The 26,709-nt window shown below is 40.5% G+C and overlaps 2 protein-coding genes across 3 annotated transcripts; one reads left to right on the forward strand and one right to left on the reverse strand.

The window, feature by feature from the left end:
- Nucleotides 1–209: 209 nt before the first annotated feature.
- zufsp (zinc finger containing ubiquitin peptidase 1) lies at nt 210–5,887 on the reverse strand. 2 transcript variants are annotated; one of them, XM_072669461.1, is made up of 12 exons: nt 5,738–5,887; nt 4,034–4,596; nt 3,839–3,946; nt 3,661–3,726; nt 3,450–3,557; nt 3,018–3,127; nt 2,708–2,876; nt 2,306–2,500; nt 1,951–2,113; nt 1,410–1,573; nt 721–941; nt 210–383 (listed from the first exon to the last, which is right to left on the reverse strand). In XM_072669461.1, exons 2-12 carry the CDS (start codon nt 4,581–4,583, stop codon nt 336–338), a joined length of 1,902 nt encoding a protein of 633 aa, XP_072525562.1. In that variant the 5' UTR covers nt 4,584–4,596; nt 5,738–5,887; the 3' UTR covers nt 210–335. The 2 variants fall into 2 exon arrangements, with proteins under 2 accessions (XP_072525562.1, XP_072525563.1); XM_072669462.1 differs by lacking the exon at nt 4,034–4,596.
- Nucleotides 5,878–18,627, forward strand: kpna5 (karyopherin alpha 5 (importin alpha 6)). Its single transcript, XM_072669463.1, has 14 exons — nt 5,878–5,989; nt 6,772–6,905; nt 8,438–8,539; nt 8,970–9,069; nt 9,858–9,952; nt 10,339–10,470; nt 10,767–10,855; nt 12,482–12,581; nt 13,076–13,239; nt 14,591–14,669; nt 14,767–14,892; nt 15,449–15,576; nt 15,915–16,093; nt 16,315–18,627. Exons 2-14 carry the CDS (start codon nt 6,777–6,779, stop codon nt 16,500–16,502), a joined length of 1,611 nt encoding a protein of 536 aa, XP_072525564.1. The 5' UTR covers nt 5,878–5,989; nt 6,772–6,776; the 3' UTR covers nt 16,503–18,627.
- The last annotated feature ends 8,082 nt before the right edge of the window (nt 18,628–26,709 follow it).

Here is a 26,709-nt window from a genome sequence, read left to right on the forward strand (position 1 = left end):
CCATTTTTGCTGATAAACAAAAGTTTAGACAGCTGTTTAATGACCATTGCATCAGTAATGGCTTCTTCATACATAAGATGGTGTAGCTAATGGGGTTGTTTTGGGGTTTTTTTTTTGTACCGATTCTGAATTATTTATCTAAAGATTGCGTGCTTTAAATATAGCATTGCAATAAACTTTTTGCAAATTAAGCATATGATGCAAAGTATAAAAAAAATCATTTATTAGCTTAGGAAAGAAATAAAACACACACAACAAATATTTCCCAACCAGTAAATCACAGCATGTTTCACTAAGATTCCAGACTAGCAGCATTTCAGTTTGAAGCAGGAACGTCAGGGAATTCTGTCAGAATGCAATGTCCTGGAGTTCAGAATACGGTTCTGGGAGGGGGAAATACATGGAACACCACACTGAGTTAACAAGTCAAACAGTACTTTGTACTGATCACAACTACCATAGACATGATGGCTAATAAGATGTTTAATTAAACTAAATGTTACATCACTATAGTGTGCATATAAACATAAATTGGCCAAATAAGAAACTAAAGTCTAAAGATAAATTGAATAGGCAGAATGTTCCATGTAATTAATAAGTAATATATTACAGCTACACTAAGCTTACACTGCATGAAAGTGCCTCTGCTACTAAACTCGAACATGGTTATATAATGATACCAACCACTCAAACTGGAGCCAAAATTCACCAGACCCTTACCCTTTTCTCCTCCAGAGTTAACACCCCTTCCGCCACCACCACCTGGTACTGTGTGTGTTTTAGGTGGCCAGAGAATTTGCGCATGCGGCTGATTGAAGCTGCAGCAGTGTTGGAATTCAGCAGCTTCTTCATCTCCCCTGAAGGACAGCCTGGATCCAACAACAGCACACATACACTCCCATTCTTCCGCTCTTCCACTCCCACAATGGTGCGACTGTGACCTGGGTGCAGGGGTGGAGCTTTGGTTTTAGACGAACAGTGGAACATTATGAAGTTGGATTTGTTTAGGTTTTAAATAATTATTTGAATTAATCTTCAGAATTCACTGTGAGATAATTCAGACAGTAATGGGACATTTTTTCTCATCACGCAACAATGGAATGGAGTGTAGATAATGGATACAGGTTTAACCATAGAACAGAACAATGTAACAAAGGAAATGGATAAAGAATAACCATGAGCACAAGTATCCAGGCATATTTTAATGGATCAGGTATTGGCTATTTTAAGCCAGATCCCATTTCAATGCTTTATTTTTACCACTCTAATCCTTCAGAGCCCCCTCCTGTGTCTACGGTCCATAAACAGACATTTCCAGACAACCCTTCTCAAAGTAGTGAGAAGAACGGAAAACTGTGGTTCTAGTGCTTGGACTACGTTTGAGCCACTTTGATCCACTGCAGCTGTACCTTGGTGTTGCAGGTAGATGGGTGGTAGATTGGTCTTCACGACTCTTGGTGGCAGTCTAGCACCCCTGCTGGAGTGGTGGGAGAAATAGTTTTTCACCCACTCAAAAAGTCTGGGGTGTGTGTTTCCTGGGCCGGTGGGCTGGTGGAAATCCACAATGCGGGCTCTGAGGAGACAACCAAACTTTTCAACTTCGACAAAACACAAACAGCTAAGAACAGCAGTGCTTAGACCAGTGTTTCTCAACCCTGGTCTTGGAGGCACCCTGCCCTGCACACAATTACTGGTTTCCCTGCTTTAACACTCCCACTGGAAATTCTAAAAGAGCTTGTTAATTAACTAATTAGTAGAATCAGCTGTACTGGGAGAAGGGAAAGCAATAAATGTGCAGGGCTAGGTGCATCCAGGACTCAGGTTTAGAAACACCGTTTTAGACCAGTGGTCTACAATCCCCTTTTTCTTTTTGCAAATTCCAGCTCCATCCCAAATCTAACACACCCTATTCAGTCAATCAAGATCAATCCTAAATTGAGGATTGCATACCTGACTCTGTGAGCAGTGAGAACGCTGTAGATTTCAGTGGCTCCGATCCAGGCTCGGGTGCCCTTCAATTTCCTATTGAAGTGGGACGCCCCTTGGGGGTCAATGCCCTCAGCCCAGGCTGCCTCAATCAGAGCCTGCACTTGTGGGATACTGGGAATTGAGCCTAAAACAGGGAGTCAAAAACACAGTGAACAACTATTACAGAATTACCAACATTACTATTAATAAAGGTAGGAGCTTTTAAACTATATATCTGATTTAAACAGAAGGACAATGAGAATTCCTGTTTTAGCAGACTAGACCAACAGTCTGAGCATGAGAAAGGGTGCTACAGCAATGAAAGAACAGAGTGTACCTGGTAGTGTGTGTAATGCAGTGTACTCCTCTGTCCTCTGCAGAGCTGACAGAAGCATCTGAAAGTTTCTGTAGCCACAGCCCCAGCCCTTGTCTCCGTCCGAGCTGGAGTAGTGGTCAGTTTCTGCACACAGCCACACGTGGACGGTGTCACGAGCCTCACGCTGATAAAAGTCATACAGCGCCTCTAACACACCTGATATACAATAACACACACCATGTTAGCACCATTGTAATCAGTGGGGTACCTGATTAGTTACATTTGCCCTATAGCTCCAGTATAATACCAAAGAAGCAAACTTCAGACACCAAACAGCCTGACTACATTTGGGGTAAATGTTGGAAATTGTGGAACTGGGACATATGAACAAATTCTTTTGTCAATCCACTCTACTACACTGACCAGCAGTTCTGCTGCGTCCATCATCTACTCCTGAAGCCAGTGACTCCATCATTTCCGCTCGTTTCCTGTGAAACTCTGCAGGATTCATCTGACCTCGGCTCACGGCTCGCTCCATATTCCGCTCCATCTGCCTGCGATAGCCACCACTGTTGTCCAGCCCAAACACCTTCTGCACGGATTATGGGGTCATCAGGTGTCGGTTTCAGAAGTTCACACAGGGGGTTTCATATATGCGCTTCATATACGGTATCCGTGGCCCTGTCTGCATGGAGCTGCAATGTTATTTGTATTCATGTGTTATACAGTTTACCTGCAGCTGTTTGAAGTCTTCTTTCTCCCTTTCGGCCTCTTCTGCCTTCCTCTTCTTCTCGTCTTCCTCCTGGAGCTGCCTGGCCAACCTCAAGTCTCCAGACAGGTCCCCTGTAAAGAAAAGAAAAAAATATATTATACCTATATTATAGGCTTGAGAAGTAATACAAGAGCTAAATTTGACTGCAATTTCTATTGGTTTGAAATATTCTCACTCTTTATTGAGAAATTATAGTACAACTACACATCAATAGCAGGGTTGGGATGTCACAAATGAACATGTGTCTACTATCTAATACACATTCTCTAATCATAATGATCATTATATGATCCATATGTGATTTATACACTTTTGCTGTTACTGCAACTCTAACATTTCCTTGTTTTAACTTATGTAAAAAAAAAAGTGATGACAGTGTGCATTTGTGTGTACCTGCAGCAGCGGCTGTGCCGTAGTCCAGATGCAGCTCCACATGCTCCTGCAGTGAGTTGTTGTCCACACAGGCCACAGAACATAGTGGACACTCATACAGCGGTAAACCTGCCAGTTCAACATAAAAGAGTTTAGACATGGCATAGATGGGGTTTGATTTAAGATGCATGATGTACTGCTGAATTAGACACAGTATATTATCTTTACTTACCCAATTTCTCATTTCTTGCTGATGAACACGCCTGCCCTGATGATGGCCCTGCTTCGGGAACAGCACCTGAAAACAACATAACAGCACATACACATTAAATATACTGAAAACAGAGTCAAATTCCATGACATCTTTCCCATCTGCTGCCTCAGTTTTCAGTGTTAGCAGTATAAAATACCTTCAGATGCAGATACAGCCTGGTCCTGGAGATGCAGCTCGACATGTTCTTGAAGAATAAAGCAGTCACTGCAGACCAGACTGCAAAACGGACAGGAAAACATCCTCTCTGCAACAAAATAACCACAAATAACCAAACACATCCAGACAAAAGCCACTATTTCACTATGTTATCTTTTAGAGCTGTGACAAACACCTTTCTTGGGGGAAGACAGGCGCTTCTGCTTGGATTTGCGATGATTTGCTGCGTATTCCTCAGTGTGCTTAGGGTGGACGCTGGGTGCTTTCGCAGATTCTGTGAGGTTCTTTAACATGTTCGGTATGGTCGCTGCAGGAGGTGAGGATTTGGTCGTGGATGGGGCTCCTTGACCTTGAGTGAGCGCAATTCCTGCACTGGGAGCAGCTGTCCTGTTAGCCATTGCAAAAGTGTCCTGACCTGAAGGCTGATGGGAAGCTGGAATCCTCCAGGAGTTACAAAGAACTGGCGAATTTTCCACTGTCCATTTAGCGTCATCTGTTCTAGAGGGGTCTGGCACCCAGTCTGCTAAAGACTTTGCAGTGGGTGTGCGCTGAAGAACCATCTCTGTGTGCGCAGTGCTAATGTGGAAGTTCAGCTCATCGTAGGAGACTCCAGACAGTGAGCAAAATGGACAGCTCATCTCATTTTCCAGATGGCTCAGGAGAAGGTGGGTTCTCATGTCCGATTCGGACGCGAGTTCTTGGCAGCAGATGTCGCACACAGGCATGGCAGGACAACTTCTGTCAGTGGAGAAAGTAATAAACAGAAAAAGGCTCAGTGACTCAGCAAGTCGTGTTTCCGAAGTATCCCAAAACAGAAGTGTCACAATACCAGAACTGTGATTTTGTAACGAGGCAGGGGCAGTATAACAATAACATCAAACTATAGTATATAAAAAACTACTGTTTCTTGGATCATTATCTTGTTGCAGAAGCAAATCTCTTTTCAGCTTCAGCCTTTAAAAAAATGCTTTGACATTTGTGTCCAGGATTTGCTGGTATTTTGTGGAACCCATTCTTCCCTCCACTTGTGCAGAATTTAAATGACACTAGCAGCAACACAACCCCAAAGCAACCCATGCTTCACAGTTGACAAGGTGTTCTTTTCATGAAATTGTTCAGTTTCTTCTTTTTTCTCCAGACAGATTCGTTGTGTTGACCTCATCCGTTCACAGAACTCTTTTGGCTTCTATAGATGTTCTGCAGCATGCTTTAAACATTACGTTTTGTGACAGGCAAGCTTTCCTTCTTTCTTCCATAAAGATCATTGTGGCAGCAATGCTGCAGTGAAACAGTCCACCAACACTCTTCACTCAGCTAAATCTTAACCTCCAAGCAGGTTCTTGGCTTTTGGTTCTTTTATTTGACAGTTTTACTAGCTTACGAGCAGTTATGTCAAGACGTTTTCCTGATCTTCCAGACCTCTATAGTTCACCTGAATCGTCATTTCCTAACGTTTTCAGATATTTAGAAAGTTGATTAGAGGAGCCCATGGTTGCTAAGTGTTAACACAAAGTTTGAAGAGTTAATGAACGTATAAAGCTTCAAATTTGGATTCAGCTGCCAGTTTCTAATTACGACTGGTGACACCTCACCTTTGTCTTGTCCAAAGACTCTTTACAAAGCACTTTACCTCTCCAAAGTAACAAAAAGCGCAATAGATACTGACACATGCAGGTCCAAGTGCTAAAAGTCCCAAAATATGTAGCTTTTTAATCAAACGAAGCTGTTTTAGAGACTGAAAATGTTTGTTTACATCCACCGACAAAGGCTGAATGAATGAGCTAGCTAGTGCTACAGCATTACGTTCCTATGCACACATTCAGAGATGCCTTAAACCACAAATAAACCTCCAGCATATCTAAATCGTGTCAATACTTACTCGATTATATTTGCAGGCGAGATTTTTGCAGCCGCTCTCGTTTCACGAAACTAAACTCTTTTTTATTTTCGTTTTCCACGCCTGACCTGCCGGAATCATCGCGGGAAGTGACGCGCTTCTCGTCCGTAACCTGTGGACGCCATATTGCCCTCCTCAGCCGGAGTGAATCGGGAAGGAGGCGAGAGGAAAGGAATAACGAATAAAATATAAAAAGCAACACAACGCGCAGGATTGGAGGCTTAAAGTAAACAGGTGAGACTCCTCTACTGGCTGAGGTGGCTTTAGGATCGGCGAGTGGGTGGTTTAAGGGTTTAATCCCACTGAGAATGGAGGGCACTGGCGGAGTGACGTAGCTAGCAAGCAAAGCGGGTGTATTTGGGTTGCGAAACCGGGGGAAAACAGATAAATGTCTGTGTTTTTTGCGGTGTAAAACACCGTGTTCACAGTCGATTTGTTTGGCTTGTCCTTCTCACCCACCTACATCTGATTTGAGGGGTGTTTGAAGCTCCAAAAAGGCTGGAGTTGCCTTCTTAGTCGAATTGTCCGTTCCACCTTAAATAGTGCAGCAGTTAGCCAGCTACATCTTGCAGGCGCTACAATGTAGCTAGCTAGCTAACTGCTGCACGGGTTAAGGTGGAGCAGAAAATTCCATTAAGAAGGCAAATTTCATCTTCGTGTTGCCCCACTTGATGACAAACCAGCTGTTAGTAGCTCATTTTTAGAAAAAAAATCAAACTCATATGAGCATTTGGCCAGACCCAGATTAGCCCTAAATCTAGTAAGAACAGGTTTTAATGGATGACAATCTAGTTTTGTTGGCATAGCAAGAGCGGTTTGGTTCAGTACTAGTGCCGGTATACCGATCCTGATACTGGCATGCTGTTAGCGGTACCCGGTATGATGCTGTTCTATCCTTAATGTAATAACTAACGTGGTATTAGTCCTGTTTAATTGATCTGTATAAGAAACACTGAATAAAAAGTACTAAATAGATTTTCATGCAATTCTGATTGTCTTTTCCACTGTGATCGCAGACAAAATGGCAAGTCCAGGAAAAGAGAGCTATCGAATGAAAAGCTACAAGAATAAGGCCCTGAACCCACAGGAGATGAGGAGGCGAAGGGAGGAAGAGGGGATTCAGCTGCGGAAACAGAAAAGAGAAGAACAGGTGGGTAGAGAGGAGGATTGCCACTTGAGAATGTCTTCTGGGTTTGTCAGACGTGAGAAGGTCCAGAACGTGTTACTTTGGAGCATTTGAGCAAAATCAAAGTTTGTAAAGGTTTGATCATTTTCATCCCGAAAAGTACAGAACAGCATCAAATGTTTCAGCAATGAAGACTTTTTAAAAAGTAACTTTTTTTTTACTCCAAAAAAAAAGTAAAAATGTAATCTAATGTAGTAATGATGACGTCAGTGAGTGTGAATCTCCATCGCCAGCTTTCCTACTAATCAGCACTCGGTTGCAGTAATGCTAGCATCTCAGCTGCTGTAGAAAAATGGAAATATACTTTTTTTTTTTTTTTATCTCCTTTCACCCCCATTCATTTGAGGTCTTGCTTGCACTCACTGGACATGGTATAGTGTGTTTCAGAATTACAAATAATCTCTAAACAACTTAGCTTTTACTTATCACAGAACAAGCAAAAAGCAGTGTTACTTTCTGTTTTGTGAAAGTGAAAGTAGAACAGAGAGATTCCTAGATCATTCAGATGCTTATTCACGCACCTCTGATGCCTGTGCCTTTGGACGCACACCATTGATTTAATGTTTGTCAGAAGGGTTGCTGGTAGGGATGGCCTGATCAGTGTTTTTGGGGAAGATGCTGATTGCCAAACGTCTTTGCCAAACGTTTGATTGGCTGAGCAGTGTGTGCTAGTTCTGCTGTGTTCTGATCAACTCTGATGTGCTGAGTGATTCTCGAGAGGGGTTTTCATTTAGTCATGATAAAAGTCTTTACTCTGCTTCCCCCGAGGCAGTTATACACATTCTACAAATATTTGTGTTTCAGTCAAACACTGTGAAATCATCAGACTGGCTCTGCACATGGAGTGAATTTCTACACTGTATTTATCGGACTTCTGCAGCTGTGTGTGAGGTCCATATTGCTATCTAGCAGTTAAATGAGCATCTGCACAGTATAGTGACTAAGGAGGCCTTTCACCACACTGCAGCAACTCACCAAATATGGATCAAATATGACCTGACCAGCTCTCAGGGTCAGCTAGAAAGATTTGCAGCATATTTACATATTTAGGCTGCTAATCCGCCGAAGCCGATACATAGCCAGTGGAGACTTCCATCTCTAGTTGCTGGCACGTAACTGAAGCTTGGTTGTTGCAATTTCAACACCAGAGATAACTGATAGGTTGACCTCTTGTCAGTGAAAGTTTGCAGAACAGTGAGCTAATGTAATAAATGAAATTGTGTCTAAAACAGGACATTTTATTATTTTCTGTATATTATTAAATTCAGTAAATATACAGTAATTATATATGTGTGGAAGTGTGGCTCTGTAAAGAAGAGCACTTATTCACACTTAGAAATATCAATGCATGTAATTTGCCCAGGGGTGCACACCTTTTTTGAATCAATGTTGGTGCACTCTAACTAAAGTTCTTTGAAAGCCCTAAGTATCATTTTTAAAATGTGTTGCTGAGCCTGTGTGAAACATGGTGATCGATCTTGATTCCTGAACTGCAGCTCTTCAAGAGGAGGAATGTTTATGTGCCGCCGGGTGACGAGTCTATGCTGGAGTGCCCCATTCAGGATCCTGATGTCAGCTCCACCGTCCCTATATCTGGGGTAAGTTTGGTATTAATAGTCAGAATTGCACAAAATGACTGAAACAACTATTTTTTAGTCATTTTTATTCAGTATTTTTCATACTGTTCAAGTGTTATTTAAGATATCAGTTAGAACAGAGGTGGTGACCTGGGGCCGAGGTCCAGCACAGTTTGCTGAGTTCCCTGCTTTATCACATGGCTAAACCTGGCTGTTGAGGTGAAGCAGATGTGCTTGAGCAGGAAAAGCACTGTGCAGAGCCACTGTATTGATTGATTCAGTTCCACTAGCAGGATACGCTTTAATGAAGGACTGATTAAATAATATATATACATAAAATGTAGGATGGGAACTGCAAATGCTGGCTGTCCTTCAGAAGAACACCTAAAATGGTTTGTATTAGTGCTTACTGTTGAATATTTAGTGTTTTTGCTGCTGTTTTTTATTGCAGGAGGGAGTTATAACTCAAGACATGGTTCAGATGATCTTTTCTGAAGACCCAGACCAGCAGCTAATAGCGACCCAGAAATTCAGAAAATTACTCTCCAAAGGTTCAGTCTAATCTCTATTGTGTTTATATTTAAGATGTAAATTATATTTAATTTGTGAAGTCTTCCCCTTATAAAGGTCTAGATGTCTTTATTTGCATTGTGCATTATTTGTCTTTGGGGAGAAGTTCCATATAGATGTTGTATCAGTATCTTCTCACAGTTCCTAAATTGGTGCATTCCTAGTATGGAGTTCAGACATCGCATAGATCATAAATATGAAGTTAATTTGCTTATTGAAAATCCTGTTACCCTATAAAGACAAAAGTATTAGGACACCTGCTCAATAATTGTTTCTTCTGAATTTGAGTTAATCCTACTTTTCTGGAAGTAACTGGAAGACTACTATGTTTTGGAGCATTGCTGTGAGGATTTGATTGAATTCAGCATGATTACCACCCAAAAAGAAGCACTGACTGGACCACAATCATTCCAGAGAACACAGATCTGCTGCTCCATGGCTTAAAGCTGGAGGGCTTTATAGCTTTCTAACCCATGTCTGGTATTTGGCATGGTGCCAATAGCTTCATGTTTATCTGCTCCAGAGAGTACTATTCTATTGGCCACAGCTATCCACAGGGACTAGACAGGCTGTGTGTACATTGGCATATCTGTGTCAGCAACGTTTGCAGCTTAAAGTAGCTGAATACATTTATTAGAATAAGTGTCCATAAACATTGGGCTACATTTTTATTAATAATAAACTTTTTGACTCCTTCCTAGTTTATATGGTGACTCTTGTACTTATTTTGTAGAAACAACAAATAACATATGTTTCTGAACTCTTGCAGAGCCCAACCCACCAATCGATGAGGTAATCCTCACTCCAGGTGTGGTCAGCAGGTTTGTGGAGTTCCTGAAGCGGAGCGACAACTGCACCCTTCAGGTGAGCCGTCAAGAAGACTCTAGTTTGCAGTTTCGAAGTGTTCAGTCATTTGCACTTAGTACCATGTACTGTGTAAGTGTGAGCCATATGACAAGGTTATTTAAATTAGGTAAAAAGATGAGAAAACTGTACGGATCACATGCAGTGCAGGAATAGGACTGGCCTGATACAGTGCTGACACAACGGATTAATCTTCTCACCCTCTGCAGTGTGCTTTAGTTCGCTCCAGAGGTCAACCCATGACCTCTGGGTTATTTTCTTCTCATCAGAGACTATAATGCACTTCATTTTTCTACATATAGAAAGTCTGATGTTTGTATCAGCTGCATAGAAACAGGCTGTAATAAAGAAAAAGCTTGTGTTTAATGTTGTTGTGTTGTGGACAGTTTGAAGCTGCTTGGGCCCTGACCAACATCGCTTCAGGGACGTTCCTGCACACCAAGGTGGTGATAGAGACGGGAGCTGTGCCCATTTTCATTGAGCTGCTCAACTCTGAGTACGAAGATGTGCAGGAACAGGTGACCTGTCGCTTTCTAGATCTTGTTTTTTCTCTGTCAATAGAGTAGGATCCTTTTAACTGAATACAATTGCTTAATAAGTCAAATAGTAGTATTATATCCCTATATTTGACAATAGATTAAGATATTTCCATTTGCTGAGATGTCATGTGCATATTCTGCAAATGCAGTACTATATTCATTTTAAAACACGCTTAAAACAAAAACTAGACAAAAGAATCCAGGAAATATTGGACTGTTTTGTTAAAGTAGGCTTGTTGAAGAAGGATTCTGAACTTATGCTTCTGCATTTTCAGGCTGTGTGGGCACTAGGAAACATTGCGGGGGACAATGCAGAGTGTAGAGATTTCGTCCTTAACTGTGGCATCCTGCCATCTCTGCAGCAGTGAGTATTACACAGATGCACGTCGGGATGTAAATCTCACTAATGGAACTAATACACTAACAGAACTGTTTGCACTGTAGTGGAGTGTAAACAATGAAGCTGTGCTTTTAGCCCTGCCAGAAATAAAAGTTCTTACCTAATTAAATTGTACTTTAATTAATTCTAACTTTTACTAGCATTACGATATTGCTGCATTTAAATAACTGCCTTCAAATCAGTTCATCCCTAAAAGTATGTGGACACCACCTGTGATATTTCTGCTGAAATCAAGGCTATTAACCGGAAGTTTGTCTCTCTTTACTGCAGTATCAGATTTTACTCTTTTGGGATGGCATTAATTAATTAAAAAAATAAATAAATCTTTTTGTGCAGTGGTGTATTTGGATCTCATTAAAGCATATTTTAGTGGTATGATGGAATGCTGAAATCAGTTATATGAACCAGCTATATATAGTGTGTGCAGAACTATTACACAAATACTTTTTATTGTTGAACAACAACTATGTTCTCAATTAACCCAAAAGACTCAAATATCAAAGCTTAATATTTTTGGAAGTTGGAGTGGTTTTTTTTTATTTGGCCATTTTAGGAGGATATCTGTTTGTGCAGGTAACTATTACTGTGCAGAATTATTAGGCAACTTAATAAAAAACAAATATATACCCATCTCACTTGTTTATTTTCACCAGGTAAACCAATATAACACAAAATTTAGAAATAAACATTTCTGACATTCAAAACCAAAACCAAAAACAAATCAGTGACCAATACAACCACCTTTCTATACGATGACACTCAAAAGCCTTCCATTCATAGATTCTGTCAGTTGCTTGATCTGTTTATGATCAACATTGCGTGCAGCAGACACCACAGCCTCCCAGACACTGTTCAGAGAGGTGTACTGTTTTGGGCCCATCCATCTGGCCCATCAAGAGTCACTCGCATTTCATCAGTCCATAAAACCTTAGAAAAATCAGTCTTAAGATATTTCTTGGCCCAGTCTTGACGTTTTATCTTGTGTTTCTTGTTCAAAGGTGGTCGTTTTTCAGCCTTCCTTACCTTGGCCATGTCCCTGAGTATCGCACACCTTGTGCTTTTTGATACTCCAGTAATGTTGCAGCTCTGAAATATGGCAAAACTGGTGGCAAATGGCATCTTGGCAGCTTCACGCTTGATTTTCCTCAATTCATGGGCAGTTATTTTGCGCCTTTTTTTTTCCCAACACGTTTCTTGCAATCTTGTGTTTCATCCCTCTGCAAGACATCTCACAATTTTTTACTTTTCAGAGTCCGTCAAATCTCTCTTCTGACCCATTTTGCCAAAGGAAAGAAAGTTGCCTAATAATTAAGCGCACCTTATATAGGGTGTTGATGTCATTAGACCACACCCTTTCTCATTACAGAGATGCACATCACCTGATTTGCTTGATTGGTAGTTGACTTTCAAACCTATAGAGCTTGGAGTAGGACAAGTATAAAAAGAATGATGTGATCAAAATACTCATTTGTCTAATAATTTAGCACACAGTGTATATGCTGTTAAGGTGTGTGTGTGTGTGTGTGTGTGTGTGTGTGTGTGTGTGTGTGTGTGTGTGTGTGTGTGTGTTTTTTTTTTTTTTAAATGTAGGTTACTCGCAAAATCGAATCGTCTTACCACAACCCGGAATGCTGTGTGGGCACTGTCTAATCTCTGCAGAGGGAAAAACCCTCCCCCTGACTTTGCTAAGGTGAGAATATTCAGTTATACATGGAGCACCTCTCTGACCGTTTCCACAATCTTGCAGGCCAGTTCGTACCTTTTCCCATTACCTACTACATTAGGAAGTGTTTAGATCTGTCATTTCCACTCCGGTTCCTGGAGTACCCACAAACTTCATGTTAGGAAAGGATGGGTAATCGGCTCATTTGATGGATTAGGAAAACGCCAATAACCTTTTCACACTCAAAGCACTGGTGTGTTATTCGCATAACCTACTACTTTGCATTACAACGCTCCAGCCTGTACCATACAGTGTTTTATCAGGTTCCTCCAGGTTTTCCTGGGGGGAGGTTTTCCTTACCACTGTTGTCTTTGGCTTGCTCACTTGCTTTTTGTTTTTTCACGTTTTATTTATTTTTCTTTTTTATTTTTTGTCTTTTTACTGGATTCCCGTAAGCATCTTTGCTACAATGTCAACAGCTGTTTTGACATCCATTCTAAGCAGGTTGTCTCGTTTCCCAGGTGTCTCCGTGTCTGAGTGTTCTGTCCAGGCTGCTGTTTAGCAGTGACCCAGATGTGCTGGCGGATGCGTGCTGGGCTCTCTCCTATCTGTCAGATGGGCCGAACGACAAAATACAGGCTGTCATCGATTCGGGAGTGTGCAGGAGACTGGTGGAGCTGCTCATGTGAGATACCTTAAACACTAGCAAGCACACACAGTCCACAGTAGTGCTGGGCGGTATTGCCCAAAAATGCTTTTTTTTTTTTTTTTTTTTTTAAGATTCTGCCATCATGCTGTTTATTTTATTTATTTATTTTTTGCATTACTGGGACTTTACTTCTGACAAAAAATAAGCCATAAATCTATGTACACATGATCTCAACATTTTACTTTCATCTTATTTCCAAGGTTTTTAGCTTCCCCCCTTAAAATGATTTCATGTAGTGTTCATGTAGTGTTCATGTAGTAGTTCATGAAACAGTTGCAGTATGTACAAACTGCAATATAGTAAGACTAAAGCATAAAATACTGTATATGTATATGTAAACATTGCTTCCTTTTTTGCAAAACAGTATTTTAAGGTGGTTCTATAAACTGACATAATGTCTGCAGTATTTAAGTATTTAGAGAGATATTCATCAGATGTTGTACTGCTCAAGAAACATGCAAAATTGCTGTTGATCAGTTAAAATCATTTGGTTTTGCCTTGTAGTTTTATATCACAGTGTATTTAAAATTGACTCACTAAGGAATGGACTTAAAGTAAATAACAAAAATAAAAGTCAGGGCACAACTTTAAGAATTATGGATATAAATATATCCATTCACTTTATGTATTATGTTATTTCACATAGTTTCACATTGTGGCCTCTTGCTGAGGATAGATCAACTTGCATGTACTTACCAAGTACAGAACCTGCATTCTAATAAACGTCTAATAAAATGATTCAGAAAATAATAATACATTTCATGGGCGCACACAGATCTCTAAAGTTAAACTTTATGAATATTTGTATTATTTTTAATAATAATTTGTAACACATGTTAACATTGGTTTTAGTCCTTATCTTAAGAATCAGTGACTTATTTAACAACTTAAGTGCATATCAAATATTGATATTGTGCCAAACAGAGCAACACAACAAATAGGTAAGCCTGTAACTACTGAAGCCTTTAAAATACATATTTTGTACATTATTTTGTAAGTAAGCAATTACCTCAGAAACCTTTTAGGTTCTTTATTATTGTGGCATGTTCAGAAAGTGTTTTAAACTATGCTTAAATGTCACACAGATTTGGTGACTTCTGTGGATGATTAAACAAAATCACCCACACCCATCCATTTTATGTGTCATAATGCAAAACAAGTTTAGGTGGTGCGATATGGTAGATATATTGTATCTTTATTTATTTATTCATTTTCTTAGTAAACTGTACTAGTGCAACTGTGCAAGTTTTTTGTAGTAAAGCATGCAGTTCTGATGATTAGTACTGATAATATCTTTAAAATATCGTCATGTTACCCATGTTCTCAGGCACAGTGATTATAAGGTGGTGTCCCCTGCACTGAGGGCTGTGGGGAACATTGTGACGGGAGATGATATTCAGACCCAGGTGCACAAACACTCCTTTTTCTAGTGTCTGTAGCATTTTACTGTGTTTTATAATTCTATAACACAAGTTGTACTGTACGGATGTTCTGGTGCTGTAGGTTATTTTGAATTGCTCAGCATTGCCCTGCCTGCTCCACCTGCTCAGCAGCCCTAAAGAGTCCATTAAGAAAGAGGCGTGCTGGACAGTGTCCAACATCACTGCTGGAAACAGAGCGCAGATACAGGTACACACACACACATACACCTCTCATACTGGTGCAGACCACAGTACGATTTCACGTACACACTAGGGTCAGGGTACATTGATTGATTGATTTGGAACCATTTATAATAAACATAGTACTTTTCTTGGAAATACTGATCAGTGGAGCTGGGGACCACATGCTTTCCTTTAAATGTGTCGGCTGCCTGGGGATGCCGCATAGGCAGCAGTTCAAAAAGAGGCTGGCTTTGCATGTATCGGTGGAGACGTGTTAAGTCATTACCTTCCCCTTGTCGGGAGCATTGCCAGAGCTAGGGGGAGTTACGAACTGGTAGGTTAATTAGCACTACCAAATTGGGAGACAAATTTGACAAACAAACAAATAATAACGTGCAGATGAGTTCTACAACAGCATACTTGGATGTGCGGGTATCTCTTGGTATGAAAAATGTTTACTTTAAGGCCTTCATGATAAGTATTTTTACATGGGGACCTGGGTGGACACATTAATTGTAATGCAGAATAGCAGATTAACGGTAGAGTTTGTAGAGTGTATTTATCTGTTTGTTTCTTTGCAGACGGTTATCGATGCCAACATTTTCCCTGTGCTGATCGAGATCCTGCAGAAGGCAGAGTTCCGCACCAGAAAGGAAGCAGCGTGGGCAATAACAAACGCCACCAGTGGGGGCACTCCAGAGCAGATCAGGTTCAGTCACATACCTCATACGTTTCTCTATAGGGGAGGAATGAAAAGTATAGTAGAAACTCTCCTCTCTCATATTGTGGTAAAAATGCATGTTCTAAACTGCATGTTAAGCATGTCTGGATTCTCTGAATTAGCTCCTGAACTGACACTAAAAGACTAACCTCGCCATAATACCCCAAACAGACCAGTAGGCGGTGTGTAAGGTGGAATTAAGAAGCTTTGGTAGTTTCAGGTTACAGTTTGAATAGCTGCTGTTCTGCAATAGTGTTGGAGTTTAGTAGCAGTGTCAGTTAGCACTCAGTTTAGCAAGACAGTAAACACAGTATTTGATTGTGCAGGTACCTGGTGTCTCTGAACTGCATTAAGCCGATGTGTGACCTTCTAACGGTGATGGACTCCAAGATAGTGCAGGTTGCTCTGAACGGCCTGGAGAACATTCTCAGACTTGGAGAACAGGAGTCCAAACAGAATGGAACCGGCATTAACCCATACTGCGCACTCATCGAGGAGGCTTATGGTATGTACTCGCAGTATTAGTTTTGTTCTTTACTTTAAAATAACAGCTTCAAAAACGCATTAATATTCCAATGACTTGTCATTCAGCCTCTGTCATTGTCACATGATGCCACATCACACCACATGATGGCAGCAGTGTTGCATTCAGAGCTTCACATATTAGCATTAACTGGTTGTTTTTTTTTTGTTTGTTTGTTTGTTTTTGTTGTTGTTTTTTTGAAGGTCTAGACAAGATTGAGTTTCTCCAGAGCCACGAGAACCAGGAGATTTACCAGAAGGCCTTCGACCTGATTGAGCATTACTTCGGCGTTGAGGAGGAGGATGCCAACATTGCTCCTCAGGTGGATCAAAACCAAGGCCAGTACATCTTCCAACAGCCTGAGGGACCAATGGAGGGCTTCCAACTGTAACTAGCTGTGACCGAGCTAAGCTTCAGGTGCTGCTTCCATCCTGCCTGGAGCCACGACACACTCTTTCTATCTTTTTCATTCACTCTCTCTCCCTCTCCGTTTTTTTTTTTGTTTGTTTTTTTTTTTGTTGTTTTTTTTATATTCCCTCTCTCTTTCTTTCTTTCTTTCTTTCTTTCTTTCTTTCTCTCTCTCTCTCTCTCTCTCTCTCTCTCTCTCTCTCTCTCTCTCTCTCTCTCACTCTCACTCTCACTCTCACTCTGGGTGGATAAAGGACCTTCTCCAAACCCGTAGAGTTGCTTGCATCTGCTCATACAGTGCCCCGGGCTACCCCCAACTTATTCAACTTGGAGAGAAGAGTGGATGAATAAGGAAACGTCTGTAATCCTGTAGGAGCTTACAGGAATATTATCCTGTTGTGACTCTGCCCTGTCTCACATAGACTTCTAGTGTTTTTGTTCCCCCCCCCCCCCTCCTAAAATGAGGCAAGAACTGTCATTCTTTATTTTTTTGTTTTCAGATTATTATTTTTATTATTATTATTATTATTATTATTATTAGACATTGGCACTGGTGTCCCAAATAATAATAAAAAAAAACTCCCTTTTGAAATGTGAAACTACCTCTATAATCATCAGCGTTAAAGAGTGTTTGGAAGCAGCGCTGAGGGTAGAGTTTTCTCCTGTTGTTTTTTTTTTTTTTTCTTTTTTTTTTTTCCCCTCCTCTTTCTTGAATACACACACTGGTTTTTCCGCTGTGTAGCCTGTGGTGCGTTCACAGCCGCTCATTATTAGTTAGGAACTAACTGAATTTGCATGAGCAAACTGTTTTTTGTTTTTGTTTTTTTGTTGTTTTTTTTGTTGTTTCTTTCTGCCTGTGTGATCTCACACAAACACACAACTCTGTCTAATGCTGTGTTGGTAAACAAACAAACAGACATCTATGATGATATCAGCTCCAGTGACTTACAAGGCATGAAACTGCTGCCCCTAGTTGCTGTCCTTAACTAAAGTGTTGGCACTGGCTCTTGTGCTGATGGACGTTTAACGTAGAAGAGGAGCTTGTATTTATTGGGACGGAAGTGCACATGCACGTGTTTCTGCGCGCGCGTGTGGGGTGGACAGCCGCAACCTTACACACTCACCCTGCTACCGCTGCTCCAACATGCATCGCGGAGATTAACGAACGCTATGGCGCATCTTATTTAAATATTGGTCATGTGACCGCTCGAATGCAGTCTGGTTGGTGTCTCCATCCACAGTCATGCTTTCTAAGGAACTGTTCGGGAACTTGCATTAATTTTTATCTTTTTTTTTGTTTTGTTTTCAAGTTTCTTATCTGAGGCTTGTGTTTCTGTTTCTGGACTAAACTAAATATCAATCATTTGTTGGTTTGATATATATTTAACGTAGACTGACTTCAACACTTGGACTGGAATTTCCGTATTGACTGAACAATAAACACAAAGTTGCTCCAGGACATGGAATACTAATGCTGGACTCTGATGACGGGACAAAGCTTTCTCTTGTTTTTGGTGTTTGACTGTGTTTTCTCCAGAGGCATGTTGTCTCCCCCCTGCCCCACCTCGTAAATGCCATTAACACCAGATAAGGAACTGCCATCTTCCGCAGTTTGCTCGTTTAAGACCTCCTGCCTGCACTCTGGTCTCATCTCTCAGGCTCTTGGTTTCAGTTCTCCCCCCTTTTTTTTTTTTCTCCTATAAATATAAAGGCAACATACCATAAACCACCCGCCCGTTTCAGCATGCTCTGTGTCGATAAAAATGAAAATCTCATATTCAAATTCATTTTTAATTGAATAATCAGAACGCAGGCAAGTCGCTATGAGCATATTTACACAACATTTGAGATTGTAAAAGAAGCACATTCAACAGTGTATAGTTTTCTAATATTTCTCATGTTTGTACAATGTTTTTCAGGTTTGGGTTGCTTTTTTTTCCCTTTTCCCCCTCCTCATCGGGGAAAGGTTTTTTTGTTTGTTTTATTTGGGTGTTTCAAAAGTCAACGTTGGTACCAATCTGCCATGTAGAGGACATTGGTTTTCTCCTCAAGAATGTTAAAATTGTGTAAAATGATGTAGAACAAATAAAATGTTCTGTTACACAAGAGATCACCAGTGTTGCAGGCTGGCTGTGAGACTTTGGAAGGGAGTGAAGCTCCTACACTTTCCATGCTTTACTTTGGAGACAAGGGAGTTGTAACCCAATGCACCTGGCAGAGATGGTACTGAAGAGAAGCAGAAAGGCACTTGCATTAAATCTGCCACTATGTGGTGCTGTGTTCACATTCCACATTAGCCAAGGCAAAAGTCCTTTTCCACAGGGCTTTTTTTCTGTCCCATGCGTGTGAAACCTGCAGGTTCTAAACAGCTGTTTGTTCTCTAGTGCTGTATACACCCACACATACCAGTGGCTAGTCACAGGGCTATCTGGAAGGGTGTCTGAGAGTGTGCAAGAGCTTATTGTTCAACACTGATGTGTGAAGCTGTTAAAGCGTTTTATTCTACATAGCAGTAGTTTAGGACACTGTGCAGTATTTCATCCCTCTGCCTTTATTGGGTTTACCGTTTCTTTTGTTTGTGTGTTACATCCAAGCATGTACGGTTGCAGTCGAAATTATTCAACCAAAATTTCCAAACTTTCTGCCTATTTGCAATAAACCAATCCAACAAGAACGATTTACATAGCTCAACCCAAATACTACACCTTTAACGACTACTGCAGTTTCAGAATTATTCATCTTTAGTTCTTAGTAGAGCACCCTATTCCTGCTATGGCCTGCTGCAAATGTGATGTATAACCAGACACCAGCCTCTGGCTGTGTTCCTGAGGAATCTAGGCTCATTCCTTATAGGCAGTGGCCTCCAGTTTGTTATTATTGGGTTTGCGTGCTGCAACCACCTGCTTCAAGGTTTTCTTTGGGGTTCAAGTCTGTGACTGTGACAATCAAGCCGTAATGTTCCAGGACTTGGCAACTGAAACCAAGGCCTGGTGGACTTGTTTGGGATCATTGTCCTGTCCCAAGGTTCCGTGACACCCAAGCTTCAGCTTTCTCACAGAAGGCAAGAGGTTTTCTTCCATGATTTCCTGATACTTAATTGAATCCATCTTGCCCTCCACATACTGCAAGTTTCCTGTGCCAGAGAAGGCAAAGCAGAGATTCACAGAGCCACCACCATGCTTCACTGTAGGCAAGGTTTTCTTTGCAGCGTATGCGTTGTTCTTTCTCTTCTAGGACAATCCTGCTGATCTATAGGCCTGAAAAGTTTCTGTTTTGTTTAATCAGTCCACAGAACACAATCCCAATCTTCTGTGGCTTTTCTTGTGCTTTTGGTTCAGTAGAGGAGTACGGGCATGGAGAGCTTCAGCGCTTCAGCAGTATGTGCCTTACTGTGCAAGCTGAAACCTCAGTACTGCCACCAAACCTTTTGCAGTTTGTCTAGAGCTATATTTGACCAACTGCTTCCGATAATGTGTCTCCCTTTCTGCCACGTCCAGGTAGTGTTGCCAGTGTTTCTGGTTTTGTTCCTGGAGATACAGTTGGAAGCATAGTTCACAAAAGTTAATTTAGTGCATTTCCTTTTTTTAATATACTTTTTTATTGTTTATGCAAGTCAATGATCTTCTTTGAACTTTTTGGAGAACTCTTTTGACTTATTTTGCCACATTTCTATATATTCAAACTTTCATATTTGATGTTCACTGATGTTTGATATCTCAAGCACACCTGATGCAACAAACAAGTTGCCATCTCATTTGTGAATGTGTGCTCTTCTGTTCAGGAGGTTGAATAATTCTGAGACAGCAGTTCATTTAAAAGGTGATATTTGTGTTTTGGTGAAATTTGGACAGCTGAAAGTTTGTATATTTAGGTAATAAACATCATTTTTAATTATTTCTATTGTAACCCAAACACATTTACATAATTTGTGGGAACCCCCTACTGCAACAGAGAAATGGTTAAGGCTAATAAATAGGAAGGTGATAGTTTGCTAGTGGTTAAGTTGTAAAGCAAACAGCTTTCTCTGAAAAATGCACCCCAAAACTCCTACCTTTAAAAGGTCTTTAAAACTGTACAATTTCATGTATTTAAGTGTTAGTAAACAATAAGCAGCAAGTTCTTCCTTGAACTACAGCCGGCAAAACTTGTCACAACTCTTGACGTGTCATTTTTTTGATTACAAATACACAAAAAATGTCTGAGAAAAACAGGCTGCTGAGTAAATGAGTTTGTTGACACGAATCTGAAAATGCACCTGTTGTTGTAGAGCCCTTATTGTCTGCAGTTTCTTGTCCCTGGTATTTCCACCGCCTGCGTGTGACCACTCCGAGGTCAGACTGTGAGTAAGCTTCATAATTAGTTCAGGAATGTGTTTGACATTTAAAGTTTGGTGAAACAACGTCACACAAAACATGCTAAAGACCAATGAATCACCATCACGCCTGACTACAGACCGGAAAAGTTCCAGGAAGTTAGTGGGTAAAGGGTAATTTGTTTTTGGCCAAAAATAAATTAATCAATTAAAAAAACTTAAGTAGTTTGGCATTTATGTAGCTTTTCAATAGACAGACAAATGTACAGGAACATGTTACTGAAAGCTCAGCCAAAAGGCATAATCAGTTTAGGCCTATTGCAGTTTATAGTTTTCACTGTCAAACCTACTAATTCATAGCTGATACTGAATGATTCATGATGGTTCCTAAGTGGAGTAGATATTTAATAATTCATAGTGGATAGCAACAATATTTGGAGTAGATACTGAAGAATCCATCATGCATACTGTAAGTTTATTAAAGCAGCAGTTTAAGGGGTTAGTATTACTCCTGCATATTTGAAGTAAATATCCAATTCCATGTCTGTCATTTGCTTGGGGTTGTAAAAATTCCTTTAGTATCTGGTTTCAGGGAAAAGGCTTTGAGTCTGTCACGCTTTCTAAGGCAAGTTTCGGTCTCATATCATCCAGAGGTGGAAGTACAAATATTCCAGTTAGGAAAAAAAAGGGCTTCTAATTTCTTGATTTTAAACCTTTCTTGAAATGTTGAGTTAAAGATGAACTCAACCGTGACACTTCCTGTGTCCAAAACTATGCCCTAGTCGTACGTAGTACGACATAGTACGTACATGCACTATTATAAGGAACAGAATTCGACAACATAGTGAGCGTTTTTGTACACCTTGTTATGAATGTGAGCTCACAGAGTGCCAGATTGCTACAGTGGTTTCAAAATCCAGAACCAGTATGGCTCAATAATCATTTTTGTGGCACAAACCAAAGTTTCAAGGTATATTTGTAATGCTTTTTAATGCCAGGACACATGACCCCATGCACAGAACTCCCTCAAACACGTGGCATCAAAAGATGATTTTTTTTTAAAGTAACAAGCCTGTTCTAAAATGTAGTGAGTTTCTTGTGAATATTTATATTTTAGTTTAAATTTACTTGACATCTCTGATGTTTCCATTAAAGACTTGCTACCAGTACTAGCTTAATATCTATTATACTTTATTGTGTGTAAGTGTGAACAGGGGTAGGCACTCCAAGTCACACTAAGAAATACATTTGCAAAAATAATATATTAATTGGTAACATTATCTTCCTGGATCCTCATTTCATAGCTTTTTTAGGTCCATTTAGGAAGCAGATATGCACATCAACCAGCCAGTTGACTTGCCTGGTTAGGGTAATTCTAGGCATGAACTATTGCAGAACAGTCCTTGGAACTGAAATTTACTGTGTGAAATAAAACATGGACTAATATGTCCATTCCTTCTATTGCAGCTTCATTTACATGTTAGTGCAAGAGTGAAATGTAATGTTTGCAGCATATTTTATTATGTGAAGAGTAAGTTGCTTTAAAAATGCCAATCTGAAGGTAAAACACGTACAGTTTAGTCTAACAAGGACTTATATAGGCAATATGATCCAAACATTAACATGCAATTAGTGATCACAATTGCTTTCCTGGGTGACATACAAATAAAGAGAAAGAAAAGAATTTTATTGTCACGTTTCTGCCAATTAACAAAAATATAATCATTAGGGGGTGTAGAACATGACATCCATCATCATGTAGCCTGTGGGTGTATCATCACATAATTTCTTCTTTACCTCAACTTTCCCTGTAGCTGTAACAGGTGTCTTTGTCTTGCCTGTGTTTTTTCCCTTCCTGGTCTGTGTCTCTGTGTCGCATTGTCTTGTACTGTCTGTTTGCACTATTTCTGTGTTGTGTTGCACCATGGTCCTGGAGGAATGTAGTTTCGTTTCACTGTGCACTCTGTATATAGTTAAAATGACAATTAAGCCTCATGACTTGACTTGACTTGTTTATGTTTGTTTCTTGTCTCTGCCCTGGCCCCGCCTTGTCATTAGTGTTCCCACCTGTGTCTCCCTTGTAGCCCTGCCATCTTGTTAGTCTCAGGTGTTCCGAGTTGGTCCGTGTTTAAGTAGTCGCTTTGTTCCAGTGTTTCTTTATCTGGTCTTGTACATATACATATTCATGTGTGTTCATGGCAGTTCACGTTTTGTTTGTCTTGGCCTCTCTAGTCTCTGTCTGTTTCTTTTGTTAGCTTAGCTGTATGGTTAGCTGTGTTTTTATGTCTTTTGTTAGCTTCCCAATGTTTTTGTTTTCCAGTTTGTATTTCTCTGGAGCGTGTTTGTTTCTTTTGTTTAATAAAGTACCTGCATTTATATCTGCCTCCACTTCCAAGCTTCACAAAGTGGATGTAGCAGGTAATCCCTGGGCCAGGTATGATGTTAGATGGACTCCCCTTCCTAACCAACCTCTCGGTTAAGTGTGTGAGGCACCGGAGACCTCCACTACCCATAGCCGAAAAAGTTGAAGTAAGCAACCTGCTTGGGTCTCCCCCTCCCTGGATGATTTGCCCTTAAGTAATGGCAGTCGTCTCTGCTCCAGTGCCAGTGGCGCCAAGCCATCCACTCCTAGGTCGATTTTCAGGTAAGGTAAAGGTGCACGTATTTGTCACTGTACACTGTACAGCGAAATGTGTCCTCCGCATTTAACCCATCTGGTAGTGAACACACACTCACACACACACATGTGTTAGGGGCAGTGAGTACACACACACACACCCAGAGCGGTGGGCAGCCAACTCCAGCGCCCGGGGAGCAGAGAGGGTAGTGAACACACACTCACACACACACATGTGTTAGGGGCAGTGAGTACACACACACACCCAGAGCGGTGGGCAGCCAACTCCAGCGCCCGGGGAGCAGAGAGGGTAAAGGGCCTTGCTCAAGGGCCCAACAGTGGCAGCTTGCCGAGCCCGGGAATCGAACCCACAACCCTGTTATCGATATCCCGGAGCTCTAACCGCTGAGCCACCACTGCCTCGTCATCATCTGCCTCCAGAACTGTGCCCAGGCTGGCACCTCAGACTGCACCTCAGCCTTTTGCCAGTCCTGGGCTTAACTCTGTGTTTGTTTCTGTGCCTGTGTCTGTTCCTGTTCTGATCCCTGTCTCATCCCTGTGTATGGTCCTGTGCCAGTCTCTAATTTTGTCTCAGTCTCATTAAGAACTTGTGTTTCACTTCAATTTGAAAACATCTTAAACAGTTTATAGTCTTTTGAGTCCTTAATGCCTTTTAAGTCATTTGTGATGAATTGAGCTGACGTAGGGACGTAGTTCAACAAACAGATTTTTTGTTCATTGTTTTTTTTTGTTTTTTTTTTATTTATTTTTTTTTTAACTGTCTTTTTAACAGAATAGTGCTAGGTGGGTTGGATCTGCTGTGGAGTCTCTCTGTTTGTGCCTATATATCAGTATCAGTGCAGTGTAGGGAGAGTGGATATCCATTAGGCATTTGAACTCGCTGTTGAGAACATGGATTTTGAATGTATTCTGTTCCTACCCAACCCTGCCTATTCACCTTATTTTGCTCACTTTTAAAAGTTTGTTTCTTCCATCTTTGTGTTGAAATTCTGGTTGTTGTGCGGCAACATAGAACAAAGTAACCGATGGCCCCCATTGTTGTCATGGAAAAGAAGATGAATACAGTTGTACAATACAATGAAATTTTTGTCTTTGCACATCCCAGCTTAGAAAGCTGGAGTCCGAGCACATGGTCGGCGATGCTACAGCGTCCCCCTGGAGCAGAGAGGGTTAAAGGGACCTTCCTCACAGGCTCAACAATGACAGCTTAGTGGACCTAGATATTGAACCCACAACCCTGCAATGTAACCTTCGAACCACCACTGCCCCATGGCAGATACTCAAGTAAGTTAACAATCAGAACAAATATAAATACGTTATAAATGCAAAATAATTAATAAGTATCATTGAGTGTCATTCAGTGCTCATGTATGTGTTTTGATTTTTCTAGCAAAATTTAGTTGCTCACTTTCTGGAGTAAAATGACAGCAAATAACAACCAACTTTCTAGTTGAGTGAATTTTCAGTGTGTCAGGCTGGTTTATGCAGGTGTCGTGAGGTAGGAAGCTTTAAAGTAAAGTGTTACCTAATATCTCCATGGTATTCATACAGTTTTGTATGTAAATAAATATGCCAATGAAGTTTCTCTGGGGTGCTCCTTTTTGAATCTGCATTTCGAGCCTGTTTAGCCTGTGGGTGTTATATTGTGGTTATATTGCAGTCCATTAGCGGTTTTCACATATTGAAAATCATTTCTGCATCCGCACAAGGCCACTGCCCATTCTCCAAACACCGTATTCACAGCTATAACAAATATTTGCACATTTGCCACGTTCCAGCTTTCAGTGTTAGTTTATGATCCATGAGCGAGATGCCACTTTGCAGACTGTTATTGACTGGCTTAAAAACAGACATTGTTCCATCTCTTCAGCTGTTTTCACTGAAGGCAAAACAAAGCTTGGAGCCCTGTAGCTGAGATAAAACTGGAAATGCAGGTCTGGTCAGCAGAATCTGATCCCACTGTGTGATAACAGTAGATTCTGTCTGATTCATGACTGATGTCACAGCGATACGGTTTCTCACACACACACACACTGTACCAACAACAAAAAAAAGAAAATCACTTCCTAATGATTTCTGAGCCTGAAGGACCAGTTCAGAGCGCATAGGGTCATAGCTCTATTTCACATTTCATGAGGTGCTTTTCTTATGACAAATGAGACCAACTAAAACCTTATACTGTCCTTAGGGTACATATTATACCATTTTACACTTTGCTTTCACTCAGGTCACAGGTCAACATCTTTTTGTTGTTGTTGGTACAGTGTGTGTGTGTGTGTGTGTGTGAGAAACCATATCGCTGTGACATCAGTCATGAATCAGACAGTATCTCTACTGTTATCACACAGTGGGATCAGATTCTGCTGACCAGACCTGCATTTCCAGTTTGCATTTCCTGCATTTCCATCAAAAACACCCTCATCTACTTTATCAGGTCTTTAATTATTGGCTGAAGTGGTCCATCACATCAGTATCTTTTCAGATTTTAAACTTTTAATCCTGTACATTACAGGTACAGGATTAAAAGTTTCAGATCTGAAAAGATACTGATGTGATGGACCACTTCAGCCAGTAATTAAAGACCTGATAAAGTAGATGAGGGTGTTTCTGATGCTCTGAGCTTACCTTGTTATTGACTATTGTTTCAGAATTTTATGAAGAATGGGCCAATAGAATAGTCAGTGTTTTCGACTCTGAAAGTACAGGCAATCTTGAAAGGCTAGACACCCTCAGTACTGTTTATGTTTAATGATATCTCAAAAGAAATGACTTTAAAGTCTCAACTTGACTGATTAAACAGTGTAATGCATATGCACATTTTCAAAAATTAAGAGGTTTATTTCTGATCATAATTTCAATATGAAATGTACAATCTATGATAACACATGCAGAACAGTCCCTGAGAAACATGATTTACACTTCAGACAAAATATATAACTTACCCTGGTTGTCAAAAGTGTGATTAACATTTACATTTATGGCATTTAGCAGACGCTCTTATCCAGAGCGACTTACAAAGGTGCTTTGCTATTTAGTTTGAAACAATTGTCATTGTTTTTAAAGGAGAAAGGTTAGAGAGACAAACACATTCTGAGTGAGATTATTGGTGTGAAACTGTGGTTCACTGAAGATATACTTACCGACTCAGATTTTGTTACAGTGATGGTGAAAGCAAACATTTACATTTAAGGCATTTAGCAGACGCTCTTATCCAGAGCGACTTACAAAAAGTGCTTTGCT

The sequence above is a fragment of the Salminus brasiliensis genome, chromosome 23 (genome assembly GCF_030463535.1).
Source record: "Salminus brasiliensis chromosome 23, fSalBra1.hap2, whole genome shotgun sequence".
NCBI classification, from domain to species: domain Eukaryota; kingdom Metazoa; phylum Chordata; class Actinopteri; order Characiformes; family Bryconidae; genus Salminus; species Salminus brasiliensis.